Source organism: Oncorhynchus mykiss, chromosome 11, assembly GCF_013265735.2.
Source record: "Oncorhynchus mykiss isolate Arlee chromosome 11, USDA_OmykA_1.1, whole genome shotgun sequence".
Classification (NCBI taxonomy): Eukaryota; Metazoa; Chordata; class Actinopteri; order Salmoniformes; family Salmonidae; genus Oncorhynchus; species Oncorhynchus mykiss.
In genome coordinates this window covers 77,676,008-77,700,930 of record NC_048575.1, presented here as the reverse complement: position 1 = coordinate 77,700,930, position 24,923 = coordinate 77,676,008, and the positions used below count along the sequence as shown (strand labels likewise).

At 41.8% G+C, this 24,923-nt stretch overlaps 2 protein-coding genes across 7 annotated transcripts; both read right to left on the bottom strand.

The window, feature by feature from the left end:
* Positions 1–2: 2 nt before the first annotated feature.
* On the bottom strand, positions 3–5,090 carry gtf2h2 (general transcription factor IIH, polypeptide 2). 3 transcript variants are annotated; one of them, XM_021622200.2, is made up of 11 exons: positions 5,000–5,090; positions 3,752–3,855; positions 3,148–3,262; positions 2,966–3,052; positions 2,814–2,864; positions 2,362–2,416; positions 2,041–2,146; positions 1,840–1,930; positions 1,323–1,518; positions 1,055–1,225; positions 3–649 (listed from the first exon to the last, which is right to left on the bottom strand). In XM_021622200.2, exons 2-11 carry the CDS (start codon positions 3,805–3,807, stop codon positions 396–398), a joined length of 1,182 nt encoding a protein of 393 aa, XP_021477875.1. In that variant the 5' UTR covers positions 3,808–3,855; positions 5,000–5,090; the 3' UTR covers positions 3–395. The 3 variants fall into 3 exon arrangements, with proteins under 3 accessions (XP_021477875.1, XP_036792335.1, XP_021477874.2); XM_036936440.1 differs by lacking the exon at positions 5,000–5,090 and adding an exon at positions 4,359–4,917; XM_021622199.2 differs by lacking the exon at positions 5,000–5,090 and adding an exon at positions 4,074–4,125.
* A 3,540-nt stretch (positions 5,091–8,630) lies between these two features.
* oclnb (occludin b) lies at positions 8,631–24,831 on the bottom strand. Of its 4 annotated transcripts, none has more exons than XM_036936437.1 (9): positions 24,635–24,831; positions 22,704–22,810; positions 21,678–22,374; positions 21,090–21,257; positions 15,439–15,554; positions 14,430–14,537; positions 11,958–12,129; positions 10,025–10,066; positions 8,631–9,897 (listed from the first exon to the last, which is right to left on the bottom strand). In XM_036936437.1, the coding sequence occupies exons 2-9, from the start codon at positions 22,754–22,756 to the stop codon at positions 9,799–9,801; spliced, it is 1,455 nt and encodes a 484-aa protein (XP_036792332.1). In that variant the 5' UTR covers positions 22,757–22,810; positions 24,635–24,831; the 3' UTR covers positions 8,631–9,798. The 4 variants fall into 4 exon arrangements, with proteins under 4 accessions (XP_036792332.1, XP_036792329.1, XP_036792330.1 ...); XM_036936434.1 differs by having other exon boundaries at positions 22,704–22,815; positions 24,635–24,830; XM_036936435.1 differs by having other exon boundaries at positions 22,704–22,815; positions 24,574–24,636.
* Between the last annotated feature and the right edge of the window lie 92 nt (positions 24,832–24,923).

Below are 24,923 nucleotides of genomic sequence, written 5' to 3'. Positions count from 1 at the left end.
TCTCTACAAAAGAGCTGAAGTTTATTGAAAAGGTTTGGTCCATTTTATGCTGCTGCCAGAGCCAACCGGCACTAGCCAACCGGCACTAGCCAACCGGCACTAGCCAACCGGTGATATCGATGCTCAGATTTTCAGCAGTTCCATCTCAATCCAACCATCATTGAGGTAAAGTCAGTCCTCTAGCTTTAGATGTCAGCCTGGATACAGGACAACTCCAAAGTCAACTCCAAATTTCCTAGCAACACAACTCCAGAGGTAAATTCTGTAAGGGCCCAAAGCACCGAAGGCCCTCCAAATTAGTAAACATCTTTTAAAAAAGTGTGTGCAGGTATATTGGCACTTGTCTGAGGTTTCCCATAAGTCCTACAAAGTCCTCTCCTTTTGACCAGAGCATCTCAGGGGGCACTGCGGCTGTGGATGCAAGAGGGGCAGCAGTGCAGCGTGTCGTGGATGAACAGGTCACACTCCACGCAGAACACACTGTTGCACGACGGACACGTGAACACACTCTTGTCTTTCAGCTCCCCCTGGCAGGCTTCACAGAACCTCTCTGTGTGGTGCAGCAGCAGAGGACTCTCCTGGAAGGCCTCCAGGGGGAAGAGGTGGTGGAAGGAGCGAGCCAGATGAGGAGCGGAGACAAGTGTCAGCCCTGGGGGAACACACACACTTTAGTCACGTCTGTCGTAGTACACACACACGGGTCATCTCAATGTATGTATGTACGCAGAAGGTATTTCCCAAAATGCCTTCCTCCCGAAGTGTACACTTGTTCACTTCCCGATATGAAAGGAAATTATTGCTATGAGAAACTCCCTCTAGCCCGTGCCTACAGCAAACCAATGCATTAAAATGTGGGAAATAGTAAACAAGTGAAGAAGGAGAGACGATTGGGACAAACACTCAGCTAGACACCACACACCAGACTTAAACCCTCGGTAGGCACCACAGACTTCACAGTCAGCTAGGCACCACAGACTTCACAGTCAGCTAGGCACCACAGACTTCACAGTCAGCTAGGCACCACAGACTTCACAGTAAGCTAGGCACCACGTACCACAGACTTTACACTCGACAGGTAGCTCAGTGTACTTGGCCTGGCACTGTGGACAGAAGTACCCTCCCATAGACAGACCGGGACCACCACTAGTGCTGTCCAGATGGGCCTGGCTGAAAGAAGGCTTGGCATCCTGGTCTGATAGAGAGGCTATGGTGTGCTGGGGGAAACCTGGAGGCAGAGAGAATAGAAACACCGGAGCTCAGAAATAACATTGTGTGGTTAGGACTGAGCCAGTCTATGTGCTGAAGCTCTATGTGTGTCTGACCCATGCGTATGAGGGAACACTCGGAGGAGGAGGTAGCAGGAGGAGGCTTCACATGAAACATCAGCAGCTCCCTGAAGTGGCTCTCATCCAGGATCACATGGTACGACCCCCCGGTCTCTCTGGTGAGCACCGTGCAGACACGCACCTCGGCTGACAGGCCAATCACAGACACACGGATCTTCAGAGCCTTCAGAGTCTGATGGAGGACAGAGAAAACACCAGAGATATGAAATGTGAGGCACCAGGGAGAGATCAGAGATATGAAATGGGAGACACCAGTGAGAGATCAGGGAGACAAGGAGAAAGACCACATAGAAACTACACCAGAGTTTCTACATGAGACAAAACACCAGAGAAAAACATCTGGGGATGTTATTTACAATGACGGCCTACACCGGCCAAACCCGGACGACGCTGGGCCAATTGTGTGCTGCCGTATGGGACTCCCAATCACGGCCGAATGCGATACAGCCTGGATGTAAGTGATAGAGACAGACACAGCCAGATCTGCTGTTACCTTGACCAGCTCATAGATGTTAGCTGGGTCACATGTGGTGAGACTACTGAAGATGATGAGGACTTCTCTGCTGCTGTGGCCTGGCATGTGTCTGAGGAGAGACAGAGGGTGATGGTGAAAAGACAAAGTGGATCATACATCTTGGGACAAAATAAAAGTATATGGATATACACACCACACACACACACACAGGAAGCATACTTGAGCGTCTGCATGGCCAGGCTGAGGGAGTTATATAGAGAGGGTTCTCCTCCACACGTAGAGTCCTTTGCTTTCTTCAGGGCATCAATGTGCTTCTTTGGGTTCCCTGTGGATAGAATAACAGCACTGTTAGCAGAATTGTAACCAGCCCACAACTAACATGCCCTCTCAAAACACCAGCAAGCCACAAACGTTAATGCCTACAATGGAAAATAAATATATAAAAATTAAAACTATTTTAAAACAAGTACAGCACTTATATTGAATAAACTTAGGAGAAATTGGGACACCTCGTAGAATGACCCAAGGCTGACCTCTCACCTGCCAGGTCAGTGAGCTTCTCCGCTCTCTTGTTCTTTGTGGTGATGATGCCCACCTGAAGAGGAGACCATAGGAGGGACTAAGTTCTCTTACACAACGTCGCTGGCGTAGTAATGCATCAGATGTATTTCATGAAGCACCTTTTTACATCCGGAGGTGTCACAAAGTGCTTTACAGACACCCTGCCTAAAACCCCAAAGAGCAAGCAATGCAGAGGTATCTGTGGCTAGAAAAAAAACTCCCTAGAAAAGCTGGAACCTGGGAAGAAACCTAGAGAGGAACCAGGCTCCAAGGGCTGCTTACATTGACAAACGCTCAGGAACGAATGACAGTGGGACATTAAAACCAACTCTAATTGAATGGTGGAACGAGGGCCTAGAGAGAGAGAGAGAGAGAGAGACAGAGACAGAGACAGAGAGAGAGAGAGATCCTACAGACCACCTGAGGCCTACCTGACTGATGGGGTTCTGGTCAAAGTATTCCTCAACAAAATATTCCACCAGCTGCAGAGTTGAAGAGAGAGAAAACAAATCACAAAATATTTTTCAGCTCCATATGTTTCACAAGTATTTGGATTCCTCCTCTTCCTCCTCCTATTCCTCACCTTGAGTGTAGAGGTGAGGCGGTTGGGTTTCAGGTCCTGGTCTTCCATGGTTCTAGAGGTGTCAATTACCACGTACAGGTGACGCATCTGGAACACGTGATATTGTAGTGTTATCATTATGACTTTACTGAAGAAGTACATGGCATCTGAGAAGGCAAATAGAGGGTGAGGAATCAACTCACCATCCCAAGACGAACTTGTCCATGACTCTCAAACACCCTTTTCCTTTTGGCCTGGAAAAGGATTTCCTCCACAGTGGCTTTGAGAGATCCAGACTCGTCCTCCTTCAAGATCTCCCTATATGGACAGACGGACAGACAGTCAGTGTCCGCATTTCAGTGGTAAGGCTGTTGCAGCCTCACTGTAGACCAAAGTCGAGGAGTTTAGTCGGGGGAGGTGCTTCTGCGACAGCCAAAAGTCAGACACTAATGTGTTTTTTTTAACAGCGAGGCTCAGATCAACATGGCAGTGTTGCCATTCTTTATAAAAACATGTTTTTAACACACAAACTAAAATCATATGTGTGTACATTACACAACCAATTAGTGAGACAGAGCCTCAAACACATGTATTTATTCACTGCGGACCACTCATGAATTACGGCAAATTGGTTCCCGTTTCAGTCATGTCTTTGGTGACGTTCGCTTGAGTCAAACAATAACACCCGAAAGACTGGTTGCCAATAGAGCCTCTTACTCTTGAAGTTGGTGAAGAGCAAATGTAAAAACGCACACAACAGTCCAATAATTATATTCATGCTAAGCTTACGTTTAGTGAGCGCCTTACCATGTTCGCTCATAACCTCCCTCCCAACGCTTGGCTCTCTCTGGCTCTTCGTCCATCTTGATTGAGTCAACCTCCAAATGCAGTTCAATCAAAAACTGAATTATCTGTATAAATGACAAAAGGGTGAATCAGAAGCTTTAAAAACTTTGTAATGCTTTGTAGCTATTATATTATAAACCGTGGCATTATCATGCAAATACAATTATTTTCAAAAACAACATAGCTGCCAACTCATCATCCCCATACCAGTACTTATGTATATTGGTTGGAAAATGTAGCTATCTATGCAAGCAAATCACAAGCACTCGATCCGTCAATTCACCTTTAAACCCAGGAAGCAGTCATTCCACTTACCATTCATCGGCTTTTCAAGCGTAATAATGTCAAAATACTTTCGGAACTTACCAAAGAATGGCGTTTCGCTGAGCAACTTTCGTCATTAATACCTTTTTGACGGTATGTACTTCCTAAAATAGTCTAAATAAAAAGTCACATGCAATCGAATGAATGCCAGTTTTGCACATCCTGCAATATTAGTAATGGATTTAATAAATAAAACTTAATTAGAAATATACAACTTTAAAAGTACCCTATATTGTCTACTTACATGAAATATTATTGCGTTCGGTGTAGCGCGGGTGAAACAACAGATAGGTATGGCGTTCATAAATTGTTAAAGGTGATCAAATCAATGACCTTTTCTGCTGCTGGATCAGCCAAACTGTGCGTGGTAGTATTTGGTGAAGAGAAGAGGTGGATTTGGCATTTTCTCAAAAACGATACGATACATTTTCGGTTGCATGTAACTTTGTATTTTGATTTTAGGGGGGTGGAGTACATACCGGCCGGAACGGCAGTAAAGTCATTACGATACTAACGTTAGTTGCTCAGCCAAACTCAATTCTTTGGTAAGTACCAAACGTATGACATTAATCTTGAAAAGCTGGAGAATAGCAAGTTGAATGCGCTTAAAGGAGAATCGCCATGTTCAACGTCTCCTGTAAACCCAAGACTCTGGTTCAGCAGCGCCAAAGATATTTTATAACTAACTCATTGTCTGTGGCTGCTGCGCCTTGCTGTGAAACTGGCGGATGTTATTCGAATGCATTGATAAATTAATCGTCTACATTTCATGAATGAATTACTCGACTAAATTAGTTAAATCGTCGGCTGAATAAATGTACATTAGTTTAATATGATATAGAAACATTCAAATAAGATTAAAACAAAAACACAGCATTCGCATACCTGCTGAAGGAAGCAACCATGTTTGGTGTAACAGAAGAGCTTCCCGCCCCAGGAAACATGGTCTAAAGGAAAAAATAGTTCCGACTTCAGATTTTTGGGGGGGAGCAATGGGTAAATTTATGTTTTTGTGGTGAGCTCATAAATTACATGTAAATGTCCAGAAACTATTGTCATTAAAAACGTTTAAAGTTTAGTATTTAAGTGGACAGTTTAGACAGCAATAAGTTCTATCCTACCCATGCCCATACATCTGCTCCTTTTATTCTCTGTCCCCAACGCACTGGACGACCAGTTTGAATAGCCTTTAGCCATACCTTCATCCTACTCCTCTGCTCCTCGGGTGATGTGGAGGTTAACCCAGGCCCTGCGTGTCCCCAGGCTCTCTCATTTGTTGACTTCTGTAACCGAAAAAGTTTGAGCTTCTCATTTAAAAAATTAATCTCTCCAGAAATAAATCTCTCACTGTTGCCGCCTGTTATAGACCCCACTCAGCTCCAAGCTGTGCCCTGGACACCATATGTGAATTGATTGCCCACCATCTATCTTCAGAATTCATTCTGTTAGGTGGCCTAAACTGGGATATGCTTAACACCCTGGCAGTCCTACAATCTAAGGTAGATGCCCTCAATCTCACACAAATTATCAAGGAACCCTCCAGGTACAACCCTAAATCCGTAAACATGGGCACCCTCTTAGATATTATTCTGACCAATTTGCCCTCCAAATACACCTCTGCTGTTTTAGATCAGGATCTCAGCGGTCAATGCCTGCATCCGCTATGGGTCCGCGGTCAAACGACCACCCCTCATCACTGTTAAACACTCCCTAAAACACTTCTGCGAGCAGGCCTTTCTAATCGACCTAGCCCGGGTATCCTGGAAGGATATTGAACTCATCCCGTCAGTTGATGATGCCTGGTTGTTCTTTAAAAGTTGTTTCCTCACCATTTTAAAAAGCATGCCCCTTACAAAAAATTTAGAACTAAGAACAGATATAGCCCTTGGTTCACTCCAGACCTGACTGCCCTCGACCAGCAAAAAACATCCTGTGGTGGACTGCACTAGCATCGAATAGTCCCCGCGTTATGCAACTTTTCAGGGAAGTCAGAAACCAATACACGCAGTCAGTCAGGAAAGCAAAGGCTAGCTTTTTCAAACAGAAATTTGCATCCTATAGCTCTAACTCCAAAAAGTTTTGGGACACTCTAAAGTCCATGGAGAATAAGAGCACCTCCTCCCCACTGATAAATCCACGATAATCGAGAATTTCAAGAACCATTTCTCTACGGCTGGCCATGCTTTCCTCCTGGCTATTCCAACCCTGGCCAACAGCTCCGCACCCCCCGCAGCTACTTGCCCAAGCCTCCCCTGTTTCTTCTTCACCCAAATCCAGATAGCAGATGTTCTGAAAGAGCTGCAAACCCTGGACCCGTACAAATCAGCTGGCCTAGACAATCTGGACCCTCTCTTTCTAAAATTATCCGCCGCCATTGTTGCAACCCCTATTACCAGTCTGTTCAACCTCTCTTTCGCATCGTCCGAGATCCCTAAATATTGGAAAGCTGCAGCGGTCATCCCCCTCTTCAAAGGGGGTGACACTCTAGACCCAAACTGTTATAGACCAATATCCATCTTGCTCTGCCTTTCTAAAGTCTTCGAAAGCCAAGTTAATAAATAGATCACTGACCATTTTGAATCCCACCATACCGTCTCCGCTGTGCAATCCAGTGTCCGAGCTGGTCACGAGTACACCTCAGCCACGCTCAAGGTACTAAATTATATCATAACTGCCATCGATAAAAGACAATACTGTGCAGCCGTCTTCATTGACCTGGCCTAGGCTTTCGACTCTGTCAATCACCGTATTCTTATCGGCAGATTCAACAGCCTTGGTTTCTCAAAATGCTGCCTCGCCTGGTTCACCAACTACTTCTCAGACAGAGTTCAGTGTGTCAAATTGGATGGCCTGCTGTCCGGACCTCTGGCAGTCTCTATGGGAGTACCACAGGATTCAATTTTGGGGCCGACTCTTTTCTCTGTTTATATCAACGATGTCGCTCTTGCTGCGGGTGATTCCCTGATACACCTCTACGCAGACGACACCATTCTGTAAAGATCTGGCCCTTCATTGGACACTGTTACCAAACCTCCAAACGAGCTTCAATGGCATACAACACTCCTTCCGTCGCCTCCAACTGCTCTTAAATGCTAGTAAAACTAAATGCATGCTTTTCAACCGTTTGCTGCCCACACCCGCCCGCCCGACTAGCATCACCACCCTGGACGGTTCTGACCTAGAATATGTGGACATCTATAAGGAGCTAGGTGTCTGGCTACACTGTAAACTCTCCTTCCAGACTCATATTAAACATCTCCAATCCAAAATAAAATCTAGAATCGTCTTCCTATTTCGCAGCAAAGCCTCCTTCACTCAAGCCGCCAAACATACCCTCGTAAAACTGACTATCCTACCGATCCTCGACTTCGGCGATGTCATTTACAAAAGCCACTCTACTCAACAAACTGGATGCAGTCTATCACAGTGCCATCCGTTTTGTCACCAAAGCCCCATATACCACCCACCACTGCGACCTGTATGCTCTCGTCTGCTGGCCCTCGCTACATATTCGTCGCCAGACCCACTGGCTCCAGGTCATCTATAAGTCTTTGCTAGGTAAAGCTCTGCCTTAACTCAGCTCACTGGTCACGATAACAACACCCACCCGTACGTAGCACGTGCTCCAGCAGGTATATCTCACTGGTCATCCTCAAAGCCAACACCTATGGCTGCCTTTCCTTCCATTTCTCTGCTGCGAATGACTGGAACGAATTGCAAAAATCGCTAAAGCTGGAGACTTATTTCCCTCACTAACTTTAAACATCAGCTGTAAATAGCCCATCCATTCTAAGTACATCATCCCCATATTGTTTTTATTTACTTTTCTGCTCTTTTTCACACCAGTATTTATACTGGCACATCTATCACTCCAGTATTGATTTGCTAAATTGTAATTACTTCGCTACTATGGCCTATTTATTGCCTTACCTCCTCACGCCGTTTGAACACTGTGTATACTTTATTATCTTCTATTGTGTTATTGACTGTACTCTTGTTTATTCCATGTGTAACTCTGTTTGTGTCGCACTGCTTTGCTTTATCTTTGCCAGGTCGCAGTTGTAAATGAGAACTTGTTCTCAACTAGCCTACCTGGTTAAATAAAATAATAAAAATAAATATTTTTTGAAGCTGCAAATAAAGTTTTTTTTTTTTTATTAAATAACATTTACACAATAAATCCTACATTGTACATAATCACCATAGAGGTAGGTTACTTGCCTGCATCTCTGTATGGACAATATTTAACCTCAGACTATTGTTGAAGATGGATATCTTCAATACATCACAATGTTCACATTTCATTTTTTAACTAAACAGACAGAAATGTCTGAGAAAATTACAATTTACATGAATGGCAAAACATTTTCGGAAATTCACAAAAAATATATAGGTACGAAAAAGGGAAAACGTCGTTAATTTGCTTACTATACAGTGGACGGTGCCCGGATGTCAGTAAAAGACCGCTACAAAATGAATTTGTAAAAGCTGATAAAAAAAACTGTACAATTCCATAAGTACACACCGGGTATTTATTTTTTATAGATAAAATATTTTATTTGGATACAGGAGCATCCCCTGAGAACCTTTGTTAAAACAAAAATGTACAAACATGTAAAAAAAACGTGAATTGGCCATGTCATGTATCTATACCCTAGAGGGCGCTCTAATAACCTTTAGCATCTTGCGCCATCCATCATTACCCAACTGTAACCTAACGTAGCAGGTTTAAAATAAACGCCTTAAACTAGATCCCATAAATATTGTTTTTAAAAAACAATTGACGACATTCTCTTATGTACTGTTCAATCAATCCAGTAAATGTGGAGGAGTTAAGATGGCTGGTCACCTTGTTCATGTCCAAAAGCTGAAGTCGAGTCACAGGCTCTTTCCAAAACCGGAACATCCGATTGTTGGGGACTCGGTATAGGCTACATATTAGAGGTATTGTCATAGCCGCTGGAAGTAGTTTGGGGGTGGGGTTGCTGCGACGACAGGGGGAGTGTATATGTCGGTCCGCTAATACAGGCCCAATGCACTGCTTTTGTGGGGAGAAAAATGTACCAAATGTATTTGAGTGTTTACCAGCATTTTTAACTTGAGTCTGATAATTATCTGTACAAAATAGGTCATTTTAAAATACTTGTGGAATATAAAAAAAAAAACTTTATTGATATGTTATCCATGTTCTTGAAATACTTTGGCAACTCATTTCTATGTGAAAATTGAAATGGTCTATTCATTCCTTTTCCATGTTAGTAAACACTCTTATCCAGAGCAACTTACAGTAGTGAGTGCACAGATTTTTGTACTGGTCCTCTGTGGGAATCGAACCCAGAACCCTAGCATAGCAAGCACCATGCTCTACCAACTAAGCCACATCATCAAGATTTTTCAGGGGGTGCGGCAGCATCCCTACTTCCCGCGGCTGTGGGTACAATCCTGGGGCTGTGGGGGGGGGGGGGGGGGGGGGACTCAACATCAATCTAACTTTAATAAGAAAATAAAACAACATTATTAGACATTCAGAGAATTCTCCCTCTTTAAAAAAAGTTCATATGACTTCACATTGAAAAAAAGCCTTCTCTGGGTCCCTCTCCCATTATGGTCTTCCTTCTTTTGGGGCCAGTTTCCTGGACAGACAAGGGTGGAGTCTGCTCTGGACTGGGGTTGGTGGTCAGGGTTCAGGGTCTGCGGTCATACTCGCTGACCTTCCTCTTGATGTGAGACAGCTTGGCCTTCAGATGCTTGCACCTCTTCTTCTTCAGCTGATAGTCTGAGGACTGTGGAGAGAAGTGGAGGTTAACTTTTAAAAAACATGTTGAAACCTACTGTGGTTGGGTTGGTTGAATCAAATTCCTCACAAAAAATGTTACTCAAAAATGGTAATAGTGGTGTAGTGGAACATACCTTCTTCATATTCTTCATCCGGGTGTACTTATCCATAGCATCCTGTTTAAAGGATAGAAAAAAAAACCACAATTAGCTTCACACTTTCTTATAGCCTACAGCAGAGCAGGGGTATTCAACCTGCTGTTGTTCTGTTCTAGCTGATAATTAATTGCACACACCTAGTGTCCCAGGTCTAAATCAGTCCCTTAGTAAAGGGGAACCATGAAAAAAATACTGTGGAACTGGTTTTGAGGTCCTGAGTTGAGTGAAGGGCCAACATCGGGTGTCAAACCCATTCCACAAAGGGATCGAGTGTCCGCAGATTTCTGTTTTTTCCTTTCAATTAAGACCTAGACAACAAGGTAATGATGGACCTTAATTCATCAATCAATTACAAGGGTGGAGCGGGGCCCTCTGTGGAATGAGTTTGACACATATGGTCTACATGATGAGATTATTATGGACAGAAGAGCGAGATTCTTTGTATTTGTCAATCGGCAGCCAAACATAGATGATCATGTCACCAGAATGAGACCCTCAATAATTATTGAAAAGGAGCATCAAACTCATCACCTTGCACTTTCACCAGCCTGTGGAGTTCATTTATTTCATCTGTAGCCTAATAAACTCCAGGCTTTCCCGATGAGTTGTAGTGGGAGGACACACAACATGTCATCCGCATGACTCCCAAGTTAACTTCAATATTATGGTTATATCAAGATTTGGGCATAAAAGCGTTTCCACCGACATTTCTCACATAATTCATTTTACTGACAAAAAGATCCCACCTTGTCTCGTGTATTTTGTTTTGTCGACATTTGAAAAGTTTATCGACAAACTGTTCTGTTTCCATCAGGCCTGTCATGACATTTCTGTTTATCTGACATGTACTCTTATAAATAAAAAAAGGTTGGATGGAAACCTGGTTACTGTAGGAGTTACGTCATTATATCCAGGTGTTTTAAATCGACACAACCTGGTCACTGTAGGAGTTACATCATTATATCCAGGTGTTTTAAATCAACACAACCTGGTCACTGTAGGAGTTACATCATTATAATCGACACAACCTGGTTACTGTAGGAGTTACGTCATTATATCCAGGTGTTTTAAAATCGACACAACCTGGTCACTGCAGGAGTTACATCATTATAAATCGACACAACCTGGTCACTGTAGGAGTTACATCATTATATCCAGGTGTTTTAAATCGACACAACCTGGTCACTGTAGGAGTTACATCATTATATCCAGGTGTTTTAAATCGACACAACCTGGTCACTGTAGGAGTTACATCATTATATCCAGGTGTTTTAAATCGACACAACCTGGTCACTGTAGGAGTTACATCATTATATCCAGGTGTTTTAAATCGACACAACCTGGTCACTGTAGGAGTTACATCATTATATCCAGGTGTTTTAAATCAACACAACCTGGTCACTGTAGGAGTTACATCATTATATCCAGGTGTTTTAAATCAACACAACCTGGTTACTGTAGGAGTTACGTCATTATATCCAGGTGTTTTAAATCGACACAACCTGGTCACTGTAGGAGTTACATCATTATAATCAACACAACCTGGTCACTGTAGGAGTTACATCATTATAATCAACACAACCTGGTCACTGTAGGAGTTACATCATTATAATCAACACAACCTGGTTACTGTAGGAGTTACGTCATTATATCCAGGTGTTTTAAATCGACACAAGCTGGTTACATAGAAATGCACCTCGCAGGAAATTGTCAAATCAATTTTCTATGCAAACTTTCTAAAATGTCGTCAAAAAATAAATAAATCACTGGACAAGTTAATGGAAACATAGCTATTCACACACACACACACACACACACACACACACACACACACACACACACACACACACACACACACAGAACTAGAACATTCAATATAACATTTATATAGTATCTCTAAAGTCCTCACCAGGAACTGTGGGCTGCCCTCTGGTTGTCTGTCCAGTTCCTTGTCCAGGTCAGCCAGACCCATGTTGAGGTCATCCAGCTCAGCCTGCAGCTCTTTGTACTCGAGATGGTCCCGGTCAAACTCCCTCTTGTAGTCCAGACGCTCCTGCTCATTCATGATGGCAGAGAACTCGCTGAGAGACAGGATGGATAGAGTGAGTTATATATATATATATATATATATATATATATATATATATACACATACACACACACAGTATTATACCCCTTCCCTTAGTGAGTTTCCATCCATCAAAGATAAGAGAGTGAAAAGGACAAAAGGGGCAACTCTAGTTTTAACTACAGACCTGGGACAACTCTAGTTTTAACTACAGACCTGGGACAACTCTAGTTTTAACTACAGACCTGGGACAACTCTAGTTTTAACTACAGACCTGGGACAACTCTAGTTTTAACTACAGACCTGGGACAACTCTAGTTTTAACTACAGACCTGGGACAACTCTAGTTTTAACTACAGACCTGGGGCAACTCTAGTTTTAACTACAGACCTGGGACAACTCTAGTTTTAACTACAGACCTGAGACAACTCTCTTTGAATACAGATCCACAAAAATTATGACTTTTCAAAACTACTTCAATACAGAGCTCAAAAAGTGACTATTTTTGTAAACTATTTGAATACAGATCAAAGAAAGCAACTACTTAAAAAATATATTTTAATATAGATCTTAGGAAGTGACTACTTTTCTGAAACTATTGGATTGGCTGCCTTCAACTAATAGTATTTCCTATATAGTACGTACTATTTCAATATATCCATCATATTAGAAGTTTCGTAAAAAAAAAAAAACACTATATACACACACCAATTTAATTTGTTTCATCAGAAATGATTGCTTAAGTGTGTGTTAAATATTGCTGTTCTGATTTTTAATTCATAGATGTGTATTAAAATTGGTTGTTGCAAAAAACGCTATACAGTAGAACAAAGAAGTATTTAGTCAGCCACCAATTGTTTAAAAATCCTACAATGTGTGTCTGTCATAGTTGAAGTGTACCTATGATGAAAATTACAGGCCTCTCTCATCTTTTTAAGTGGGAGAACTTGCACAATTGGTGGCTGACTAAATACTTTTTTGCCCCACTGTATATCCATTGTTTAGCTGAAATGGAAAGTTGGCATCCTGTGGATTTGACTGATCTGTGGTTGTCTCACTGCACTAACTGTGAGTCGCGCTGGATAGGAGCATCTGCTAAATTAATAAAATGTCAAATGTAAATATTTTACATACAAATCTCATTACTGTATTGATTTTTATTTTTTTTTACAATATTGATGTCACAAATGTATAATTTGTAGTTCTTTATTTTTTTTTTAATAGTTACATTTGAGTGTAAAACCTCGAACCAGGGACTTGCACTGAGAAGCAGTGACCTTAGACCGCTGCGCCACTCAGGAGCCCCATTGACTAAGGGGTCTGAATACTTATGTAAATGAGATATTTCTGTATTTAAATTTTCAATGCATTTGCAAACATTTCTAAAAAACATGTTTCCACTTCATCATTATGGTTTATTTTATGTAGACGAGGAGGCGAAAAAACATATTTGTAATCCATTTTGAATTCGGGCTGTAACCCGACAAAATGTAAAAGGGTTTGAATCCTTTCTGAAGGCACAGTATATATTATATAGAACTTTATCAAACGTAACTTTAATCTCCCGTACTGAGCCAGGAAATGTGGTTACTTTGCAATAAACTGAATATTATTTTCTTTTCCATTCGCTTTGGCAGACAAGAGAGACACAGAGAGACACAGAGAGACACAGAGAGAGAGAGAGAGAGAGAGAGACTCTAACTGTTATTTTAACCCCACCTGAATTCCTATTTCTGTCCTCTGACAGTCTTTCTCGACCCTCTTGGTCATGTTAGCCTCTCGTCTGAGACCTGTATTTAAATATCAAAGAAACTAGTTGTCTTTTCGTTCAAACTCCATAGAAATATTTGACTACTTTAAGTAGTAAGTTAATATTTTCTGATAAATTACAAAAATAGAATTATTTCCTGCCTGCTGTTTGAGGAATATATTATTACTCCTATCTTACATCTATAATAATGCTACAACCTACTTGAATTATTTTACCTTTACCTTTATTTAACAGTTAAGAACAAATTCTTATTTTCAATGACAGCCAAGGAACAGGGGCAGAATGACAGATTTGTACCTTGTCAGTTCGGGGATATGAACTTGCAACTTTTCGGTTACTAGTCCAACGCTCTAACCACTAGGCTACCCTGCCGCCCCAATGAATACAGTTTATTAGGATCTCGTTCAGACCCTGATTCTACTGTCATTCTAGCCTGATCCCAGATCTGTTAAGTATGGCAAACTGTTCAGGATTTGGCTATACTTTACAAAACAGATCTGAAAGCAGGCAACTTTCATTCCACCAGTCGTCCCTCCACTCACGAGTTAAAGTCGATCTCGTCCAGATCCTCTCCTCCCGATTCTGCACCAGTGTCGTAGTCCCTCAGCTTGCTCTTCAGTCCTCCCAACGAACTTGTTATGTCTGAGCTCCTGAAAAAAAACACATATATAAATATATATATTATTCAATAATGCACCTTGTTGCATATAACCTAAATATCATCACAATTATTCTAATAAACTCCATTTGAATGGAATCAGTAAAACTGTGTATTAAGAGGACAGTATAGCACTAGAATCTGTCTTCTCATAACAGAAGTGTTGTGTGTGAAACAAGCTCATCCTGATCGAGTGATGTCACACAAAACCTCAAATCATCCGGCAACAAGATTGAGCCAAATAACACATTCCCAACATTCTACCAACTTCTGCTAGGTGCATAACAAGCCCCAGCATTCAACCAGGGAAATATACTTTCTTATTTCCAGTTCTAACGTGACAAATGGAACAACTAATTCATGACTATGTCATGAGTTCATTTGGCATGGTAAATACACCGAGTATATTGGGGTGGCAGACCACCATCGATGGTGGAAAAAGGTGATTTGGCGTGCTTCTTCATTTATCTAAGTATGTTATAACAAATAGCTTAATGGCCTTCCCTTGCCAAAATAATGTCTTGAGTAACACTTTTGTGTTCAGGAAATACTTTCTCTTTACCAGGTGAAAACATGCGGGTGAAACAACCCAGAACAAACAGCCTTTTAACTGTCGCCAAGGAAACAAAATGGTTCTTCTACTGAGTGAGAATGATGAAGATGCCTGTGGACAGGCAAGGTCAGCTTTGGGTCTTCCCCCACTAATGGTTATGGTTAGGATTAACTGACCACAGATTCTTTAAAAAAGTTAAATCAATTAAAATGTGCAGCAGAGCATTGTTCCAGCTCATACCTATGGGGTCGGCCCTTACCAACTTCAGGTTCTCATTGAAATACATTTCTCTGGATCAGTTTTTGACACTGCCAAAATCTCAGTGTGAAGGTGACCTTACCCAGGCAGATACAGAGGTCTGTGGTCTGGCAGCTGGTCCAGGAAGTTCCTGGAGCCCCCCACCTTGTCGTTGTATTCATTCACCAGAGTGTCCGGCTGACCAGACACGTTATTCACCTACAGGAAGACACAGGGATCAATAAAGTTTATTCAATTGAATTCAATACAGAGAGGAGGTCAAGAGTCAGGCATCATATTGAGACAGAGGGCAACAAACAGCCACTAATGTAAAATCAAATCAAATCACATTTTATTTGTCACATACACACGGTTAGCAGATGTTAATGCGAGTGTAGCGAAATGCTTGTGCTTCTAGTTCCGACAATGCAGTAATAACCAACAAGTAATCTAGCTAACAATTCCAAAACTACTACCTTATAGACACAAGTGTAAGGGGATAAAGAATATGTACATAAAGATATATGAATGAGTGATGGTACAGAGTGGCATAGGCAAGATACAGTAGATGGTATTGAGTACAGTATATACATATAGTATATATGTACAGTATATACATATGAGTATGTAAACAAAGTGGCATAGTTAAAGTGGCCTTCACACAGCGTGTGTTTAAATAATACACCACAGGTTGGTAAGAACAAAAGGCTCAAGAGCATTCCAATCATCCAGGAACAGAGGTATAAACACAATTACCAGAAAACATTATGCATATTGTCAATGTAAACATCACGTTTATGAAATTCCTGAATAAACTTCTACTCATAATTTCAGGCCATGCCTTTAAAGCATGTCATGTCAGTGATGAACCAACTTTGTCGACTGAAGAAACCTTTGAGATCAGACATCCAACCAAACCAGTCTTTAGTTCAACGTCGATGGCCTGACAACTACAGTACCAGATCGTCTTCATTAAAACACATATGGCATGGTGTTGAACGGTGTCTCATGTTGACTTTATGCCTAGGCTACCAGGTATGGCTATAGCCCATGTATGTGCAGTTTGCCTAGTTTTATAGCTGCACCAAGTCTATTAAGTTGATATGGCAATAACGCATTGAATCTGAATCTTTTGTGAATCCAACAACACATTGAATCTGAATCTTTTGTGAATCCAACAACACATTGAATCTGAATCTTTTGTGAATCCAACAACACATTGAATCTGAATCTTTTGTGAATACAACAACGCATTGAATCTGAATCTTTTGTGAATACAACAACGCATTGAATCTGAATCTTTTGTGAATCCAACAACACATTGAATCTGAATCTTTTGTGAATCCAACAACACATTGAATCTGAATCTTTTGTGAATCCAACAACACATTGAATCTGAATCTTTTGTGAATACAACAACGCATTGAATCTGAATCTTTTGTGAATCCAACAACACATTGAATCTGAATCTTTTGTGAATCCAACAACGCATTGAATCTGAATCTTTTGTGAATCCAACAACACATTGAATCTGAATCTTTTGTGAATACAACAACGCATTGAATCTGAATCTTTTGTGAATCCAACAACACATTGAATGTGAATCCAACAACACATTGAATCTGAATCTTTTGTGAATCCAATAGCTTTAGGGTTGCTAAAGTGGTTTTGTTTGTATGGTTACTTGGAGGTTGTCGTAAGGTTTCCCCCTCTCACATATTACTCAGAGGTGTGGTTGTCGCTGTGAGGTAAATAGTGTGGTTGACTGAGCGCTCTCATCCGGGACCGACCAGTTCCTCCACTTCCCCCCCTCCAGCTTTTACAGCCTAAATAACACAGATGATTTGATCACAACGAGATACAGGGAGGAACACTAGGACAACACCTCATAGCCAATCACAACTGCTCCTTGTACTACATGATCAGAATGCTATTTTAAGAACCAATTCTTCACCATGACATCGCTACAAACGAGACTAATGTCTTGGGAGGCAACTCCCAGAAACTGGACTTCAAACTCTCCCACCCCCCCTCCCTCTGCACCTGACACAACGCATACCTATACACTTCATCTGTCCTAAAGCACGTGTGGTTAAAGATATGCTTCTGCTGTGACTGTCTGGTTAGATAAATACACACAGACGGACGGGGGGGTGAGGACCGGAGCCCAGATCAGCACTCGACTACTTCTCCCAAAACGTTTTGAACACTGGCCCTGTAGCACAGATAGTGTACCATTAATTGTTGTCGCTGTGTCGCTTAATTGTTGTCGCTGTGAGGTAAAATGGTGTGGCAGTCTGAGCGCTCCCACACAGGACCGACCGGTTTCTCCACTAACTCACTCCACAGCCCAAACACCACAGATACTATCACAACCAGAGACGGGAAGAAACCCTGGGACAACAGCTTATAGCCAATCACAGTCGAAACATTAAATATGCGCAAACCATATCTGTCAAGTTTCCAGTTTTAATAAAAAACACAATGCTTTGTCCATTTTGAAACATGAAAACACCTTTCCTTTCGAATGTTATTTTAGAGGACGACTGCACTTCCTGATCAGGCCTCGTTTTTAGATTTGATTCATTAAGGAATGCTAGCTGCCATGACTGAATTCAAACTTGAGTTGATTTCGGGGTGTGCCTTGATGTGGATGTCTCTTGTGTGTGTTCGCAGTTGGGAAGAGTTATCCAAATCGTTTAGCCAATTAGATTCCACTGGCTGGTTTGCTTGTTGTTGTTTTGACTTTGGATTGCTCATCTCTGGGGATAGTTTGGGGACCGTCAATAAAGAACACATGTAAACGGGATAATAATATTTTCTTGTTCCACGTCTTTTAGTCGTCTCGTTAAAGTTGGTTTGACGTTAAGTCATTGAAAGTGTTTTGCTATTAACCTGTTAAAAATATGGTCCCATGTACATGGTGTAAATGTACTGATGGTCCCCAACTAGCCCCATACGGATATCGAATGGCAAACCAAATTGACCATGGGACATTTACGATCGTTCCGAATTGAGGATTACTTGGGTGCTGCCAGCTGTGGGCAGGATTGAAATAAACCCAACCCACTGACAACTGTTGCAGTACCCTTCATTCTGTGACATATCATTGTTTCATGCAAATCCCTGACTTATTTTACGACCAAAATTATCCTATATTACACTTTGCAGTTAATTTTGACACTAGAATAAATGTTTCATATGAAATTGTATTTGTCACATGCGTCGTGGTCAACAGGTTTAGACTAACAGTGAAATGCTTACTTATGGGTCCTTTTCCAACCATGCAGAGTTAAAGAGAAGATTGTTTTAAATTATATTGTGAAAAGGAATAAATAGAAACAGTGAATAAAAATATCATGGATATATATATATATATATATATATATAGGGAGTGGAAAATAACTGACTCATATCGATGCAACATCGGCCATTTTCAAAACGAGAAGTGGCTTTTTAGGGGCAGTCGCTCTTTATCAACCAACTCTTTACCATGACATAGCTACAAATGAGACTCGTGCCTTGGGAAGCCACTCCCAGAAACTGGACATGAAACTCTCCCCCCCTCCCTCTGCACCTGACACAACACATACCTATACACTTCATCTGTCCTAAAGCACGTGTGGTGAAAGATATGCTTCTGCTGTGACTGTCTGGTTAGATAAACACACACAGACGGACGGGGGGGATGGGGACCTGAGCCCAGATCAGCACTCGACTACTTCTCCCAAAACGTTTTGAACACTGGCCCTGTAGCACAGATACACTGGCCCTGTAGCACAGATACACTGGCCCTGTAGCACAGATACACTGGCCCTGTAGCACAGATACACTGGCCCTGTAGCACAGATACACTGGCCCTGTAGCACAGATACACTGGCCCTGTAGCACAGATACACTGGCCCTGTAGCACAGATACACTGGCCCTGTAGCACAGATACAGGGCCATCAGTATTCACCTGGACCTTTTCCACATTTTGTTGTGTTAAAGGTGGGATTAAAATGGATTGAATATTCATTTTTTTTTGTTTAACAATCTACACAAAATACTCATGTCAAAGTGGAAGAAAAATTATAACATTTGTAAAATATTGATGAAAAATAAAACAATAATATTGCTTTGATTACGTAAGTATTCAACCCCCCGAGTCAATACATTTTAGAATCACCTTTGGCAGCGATTACAGCGGTGTCTTTTTGGAAAAGTCTAAGATTTTCACACCGGGATTGTACAATATTTGCACAATATTCTTTTAAAAAATTCTAGACGCTCTTTCAAGTTGGATATTGATCATTGCTAGACAGCCACTTTCAAGTCGTGCCATAGATTTTCAAGCAGATTTAAGTCAAAACTGTAACTAGGCCATTCAGGAACATTCAAAGTCGTCTTGGTCACCAACTCCAGTGTACATCTGGCCTTGAGTTTTTGGTTCTTGTCCCGCTAAAAACTTGTCTCCCAGTGTCTGTTGGAAAGCAGACAACCAGATTTTCCTCTAGGATTTTGCCTGTGCTTTGCTCTATTCCGTTTATTTTTTACGTAAAAAAACTCCTTAGTCCTTGCCGATGACAAGCATACCCATAACATGATGCAGCCACCACCAAATATGAATAGTGGCACTCAGTGATGTGTTGGATTTTCCCCAAACATAATGCTTTGTATTCAGTACATTGTGATCATTTCTTTGCCACATTTTTTGCAGTTATACTTTAATGCCTCATGAAAACAGGATGCATGTTTTGGAGTATTTGTATTCTGTACATGCTTCCTTCTTTTCACTCTGCCATTTAGGTTAGTATTGTGGAATAGCTACAATGTTGTTGATCCATCCTCAGTTCTCCCATCAAAGCCATTAAACTCTAACTGTTTCATAGTCACCATTGGCCTCATTGTGAAATCCCTGAGTGGTTTCCTTCCTCTCCGGCAACTGAGTTAGGAAGGAGGCCTGTATATTTGTACTGACTGGCTGTATTGATACACCATCCAAAGTGTAATAATAACTCCACCAGGCTCAAAGGGTTAGTCAATGTCTGCTTTTTTTAAAACAAAATTTTTTAACCCATCTACCAATCGGTGCCCTTCTTTGTGAGTCATTGGAAAACCTCCCTGGTCTTTGTGGTTGAATCTGTGTTTGAAATTCACTGCTCGACTGAGGGACCTTAAAGACAATTGTATGTGTGGGGGTAGAGAGATGTGGTAGTCATTCATAAATAATGTTAAACACGATTATTGCACACAAAGTGAATCCATGCAACTTATTATGGGACTTGTTAAGCACATTTGTACTCCTGAACTTATTTAGGCTTGCCATAACAAAGGGGTTAAATACTTATTAACTCAAGACATTTTTGCTTTTTAATTTAATTAATTTGCCTAACCATGTCCACTTTGACATTATGACACAAAATTACAATTGAATCCATTGGAAAATTCAGGCTGTAACACAACAAAATGTGGAAAAAGTCAAGGGGTGTGAATACTTTTTGCAGGCACTGCAGTGTTCCGTTACTCTATCCTGCCACTGTGAGTTAATTCCGTTGCATGTTTGTCATGTTGTCACACACACAATTAGCCGTGGATGTACACTAGTAGAATGCAGTTTACCTGGTAACCATGGAAGTAGTTAAATGTTTTATGTACATCAAATCATCACAGATTACATTGACTTTAGTCAGTCCCTGTCCTTGTTTTAACAGCACACACACACACCTCTGTAAACATCCCCTATCTGGAAACACACACACACACACACTCACCCACTCTCCGATGGTGTGTGTGCGCAGGCTGTTGCTGATAACCTTGGTCTCCTCCCAGAGGATTCTGTCTGGGCCCCAACGTCTGATCTTCTGACGCGTCTTCACAGCAAACACCAGCAGGATGATCAGACCCACGAATACCAAGATTCCCAGGATGATGGCTATGACCTATAAAAAGAAGGGGAGAGAGATGATGTAAACAAGATGGCTATGACCTAAAGAGAGAAGGGGAGAGAGACATTGTAAACAAGATGGCTATGACCTATAGAGAGAAGGGGAGAGAGACGATGTAAACAAGTTGGCTATGACCTGGGACAGAGAGGAGGGTCAGTGGGTTAGCATGTTCCACACGGGAAGAAGGATAATGCACCAGGGTGAAATGTGTTATCGGCGATAGGGATTCTTTAGCTAATAGCTCTGTCTAAGCACATCTCTGACACAATCTGACAGGAGCACCTGCTGGATCTCTAACAGAGACTGCAGGAAAATGTCCCATAGGCTAGCAGATATGCAGCACTTAATGACCCCCTCCTGAGGTTCCACCACGCAGTAATGATAGAGGTACTGGTTGATGAAGATAGTACCTACCTCCTGAGGTTCCACCACGCAGTAATGGTAGAGGTACTGGTTGATGAAGATGCCCTGGGCTTGGTTCTGATTCTGGTACTGGGAACACAGCTGTATGATCTGGTTGTAGTAGACGGACCCTGAGGACTGGGCTGTGGGGTTCACTGCCACCAGGTAGACTATAGTAGCGATGATCATTAGTATCGCCAAGATGGCAGACACGATGATGGCCCCCAGGTAGAACTTTGGCGAGCGGGACGCGTTCTGCCGCGACACCACTAGGATGAAGATGATGAGCACGGCGATGAAGGTGATGGCTGCTATGGCAATGATGAAGCCCTTCCCCGCCAGGGGGTCAGTCTGGGTCCCGCTTCCGTAGCTACCTCCGCCGTAGGACGAGCCTCCGCCGATACCGCTGCCATAGGACGAGCCTCCGCCATAACTACTGCCGTAGCTCCCACCGTATCCTCCGCCTCCGATGCCCATCCCGGCGCCGACGCCACCGCTCATTCCCATCATGCTCATGTCGTAGTCCCAGGCGAGCGTAGACGCCACGCAGGCGAAGACCGCTACGCACATGATGATGATGATGATGGAGATGATCTTCATCACCCCTGGAGGAGAGGTCCAGCGGTAGAAGTGGAGGAGCTCCTCCTCTGGGTAGAAAGAGTAGGCTGGGTTGGAGACATGCTCACTATGCTTGTGCCTGTGTTCATGGCTGGAGAGAAAAAGGGAGGGGAGGAGATGTTAGAGGGGTGGACATATAAAATGTATTACTCCTACTAACTTGCAAAGATGGGTAAGTTTTAGGTGGGTTGTAGGGGATGATAGGGTGGGGTGGAAGAGTAGGCTGGTATGAATGATCTGATGGAGGAGAACGACAGGTGGGTTGTGTATATTAATGTAGAGTGATGGGGATGCTGGCGATGATGAGGTAAGTGAGGTGGGAGAAGAGTGAGATGGGATGAGGACATAGGATGAGTGTAGCTAGATGGTTGAAGAGTTGTGTGGGATGAGGACATAGGATGAGAGAGAGGGAGGACTTACCGTCTGCTGCCGGGATGGTAGGAAGGAGAGGTGCGTTTGTTGTGAGAGGGCATCCTGGGATCCTCTGGTCCACCTAGGTCTCAACTCTTCACTTTATCCAGTCACTGCTGCACTAATTAAAAAATTAAATATAAATCACCTTAGCAACCAGAACAAAAACAGTACACTGTAAAAAATAATCTGGTTGTTTTTCCGGTTATTGGAAGCCAGTTACCTGTAAATTAGTTACAGTATGTTACCGTAAATTTCCAAAGAAAATGTGATTTAACAGTACATTACTTTTTATATATATATATATATATATATATATATATATATATATATATATATATATATATATATATATATATATATATATATATATATATATATATATATATATATATCGAGATCAGGACACCCCAAATATTATCTTTAACCTTTTCCTAAAGAAGAATCGGCTAAACCCTGGAATGTAGTACAAACACTTGAACATGACTTGAAGAGAGGCAGCCTTTCCAAATGTGTCCTGCTACTACTACTACTGACTACACAAAGGAAAGCTCCCAAATGGCACTCTATTCTCTATAGTGCACCACTATAGATCCCGGTTAAAGGAATCTGGCCAAAAGTAGCGCACTGTGTAGGGAACAGGGTGCCATTTGGGATAACCCATTGACTACGCCAACATCTACCGCATAGTAAGTAGGCCCTTCTGCAACCTAATAGAGGTGAAGAGCACAGCAGCAATACCATGCTCTCCACATGTTGTCTTTCTTTTCAGAAACTAGCCCAATAGACTAAAGGAGCCTAACGTTACTCCTTATAGTCCAAGGACATTACATGTTCTGTTTAGAGCCAAATACTCGTTCTAAACGTGAATCGATTCTCAATTGCGGTACAGTTCTAGAAACATAAATCCCTATACTTTCATAGCAAATAAAAATAAATGCGAAATATACACTTAATGTACATTGTTCTAATTGGTTGTAACGCAGCTGCAACCGACAAGTGTTTTTCAGTGACAACACGTTTGTGGCATCCGTTTACACACAGGTGTTCAGAGACGCAGAGAGCTAGTTAGCACGGGTAGTCAGTCCACTCTGTCTTCCATCTGTTTTCCGTAAACACGCGCTGTAACATGGAAATGTGGCGGTGTGGAAACAGAAACGCTAACCCTAGCAAGATGTGTATCAATTTAACCTTTTTGTCTTTCGAAAATAACGTATTGCTGCTATGAAAGATACGGTTCTTATGGTTCCAAAACCCTACTGCAAAGTGACGCGTGTTAATGTTTAGATTGAGCGTCCGAGCTCTTAACAAAACTCTCTTACAGAAAATGCAATTGTCCAATGAGTTTGTGTGTAATGTAATGATCAGACTCATGATCAAGGGATAATCCTGACCTACAGAATTGCTTGGTATTATAACAGGCTGGAGTTGGGTGCCGTTATACAATAGTTGTGTATTATAGGCTATACTTAGAATGAATTTCCCTGATATTTTTGAATGTTGGGGGGGGGGGGGGGGGGGGTTATAAAACAATGTCATTATTTGAATTGAATTAGATTGCAATAAAAATAACCTGAATGAGGTGAGAAAAAGTGCCTTTTTTTGTTGTTTTTTTACACCTCAGTTTGTAAATCGTAGGAAAGAATTATCTGTGTGTATAGCAAACGCCCCAAATATCAACACAGTCGAGGGACGTTTTTAAATGTAATTCTACAGAATAAAATATGTACATGATCCAGTTCAACTTCAATCATGCCCGCAATGGTAGCCTACTCTCCAGCTTTGCGATAAAATAAACATTTATCTCAAATTCACAGACCAGCAAAAATACACCACATGATTGAAAATCCAAGAAAAAAATGTAATTTGGTAGACCTACATGGTAAATTACAGATGAATATATCACCAAAAGTTTCAAAAAACATTTACGACAAACTCACCTGTTCCGAGGAGAATCTGCGTTTCTTTTGATTACGGATGCTGAAACTCGTATGCGGTTGTCGAACACGCCTATGCACGTCACCGATCAAAACTGCGTGCAGGTCGCTCTCTCTTGGAGATGACAGTCGTGAGTTGTCTCCTCCTTGTCACTCCCCTAGGCAGAACAGGTTACTATTGTGAAGGAAAACTAACCTGTCTGTGCCTACAATCTTTGTTTTAAATGTATGACATTCCTTATCGACTTATAGTCTTCCCTTTTGGCCTAATTGTCACCAACATCGAATACAC

Coding starts and splice junctions, on each gene's coding strand:
- oclnb (XM_036936437.1), bottom strand. CDS start 22,756: ATGCCCTCTCACAACAAACGCACCTCTCCTTCCTACCATCCCGGCAGC. Junction 15,555..21,089: donor CACACACCATCGGAGAGTGG/GTGAGTGTGTGT, acceptor GTCTTCCTGTAG/GTGAATAACGTGTCTGGTCA. Junction 10,067..11,957: donor AGGGCAGCCCACAGTTCCTG/GTGAGGACTTTA, acceptor TCCTTTAAACAG/GATGCTATGGATAAGTACAC.
- gtf2h2 (XM_036936440.1), bottom strand. CDS start 4,418: ATGAACGCCATACCTATCTGTTGTTTCACCCGCGCTACACCGAACGCA. Junction 1,519..1,839: donor ACATCTATGAGCTGGTCAAG/GTAACAGCAGAT, acceptor GTCCTCCATCAG/ACTCTGAAGGCTCTGAAGAT. Junction 650..1,054: donor TGTCGAGTGTAAAGTCTGTG/GTACGTGGTGCC, acceptor GTGTTCCCCCAG/GGCTGACACTTGTCTCCGCT.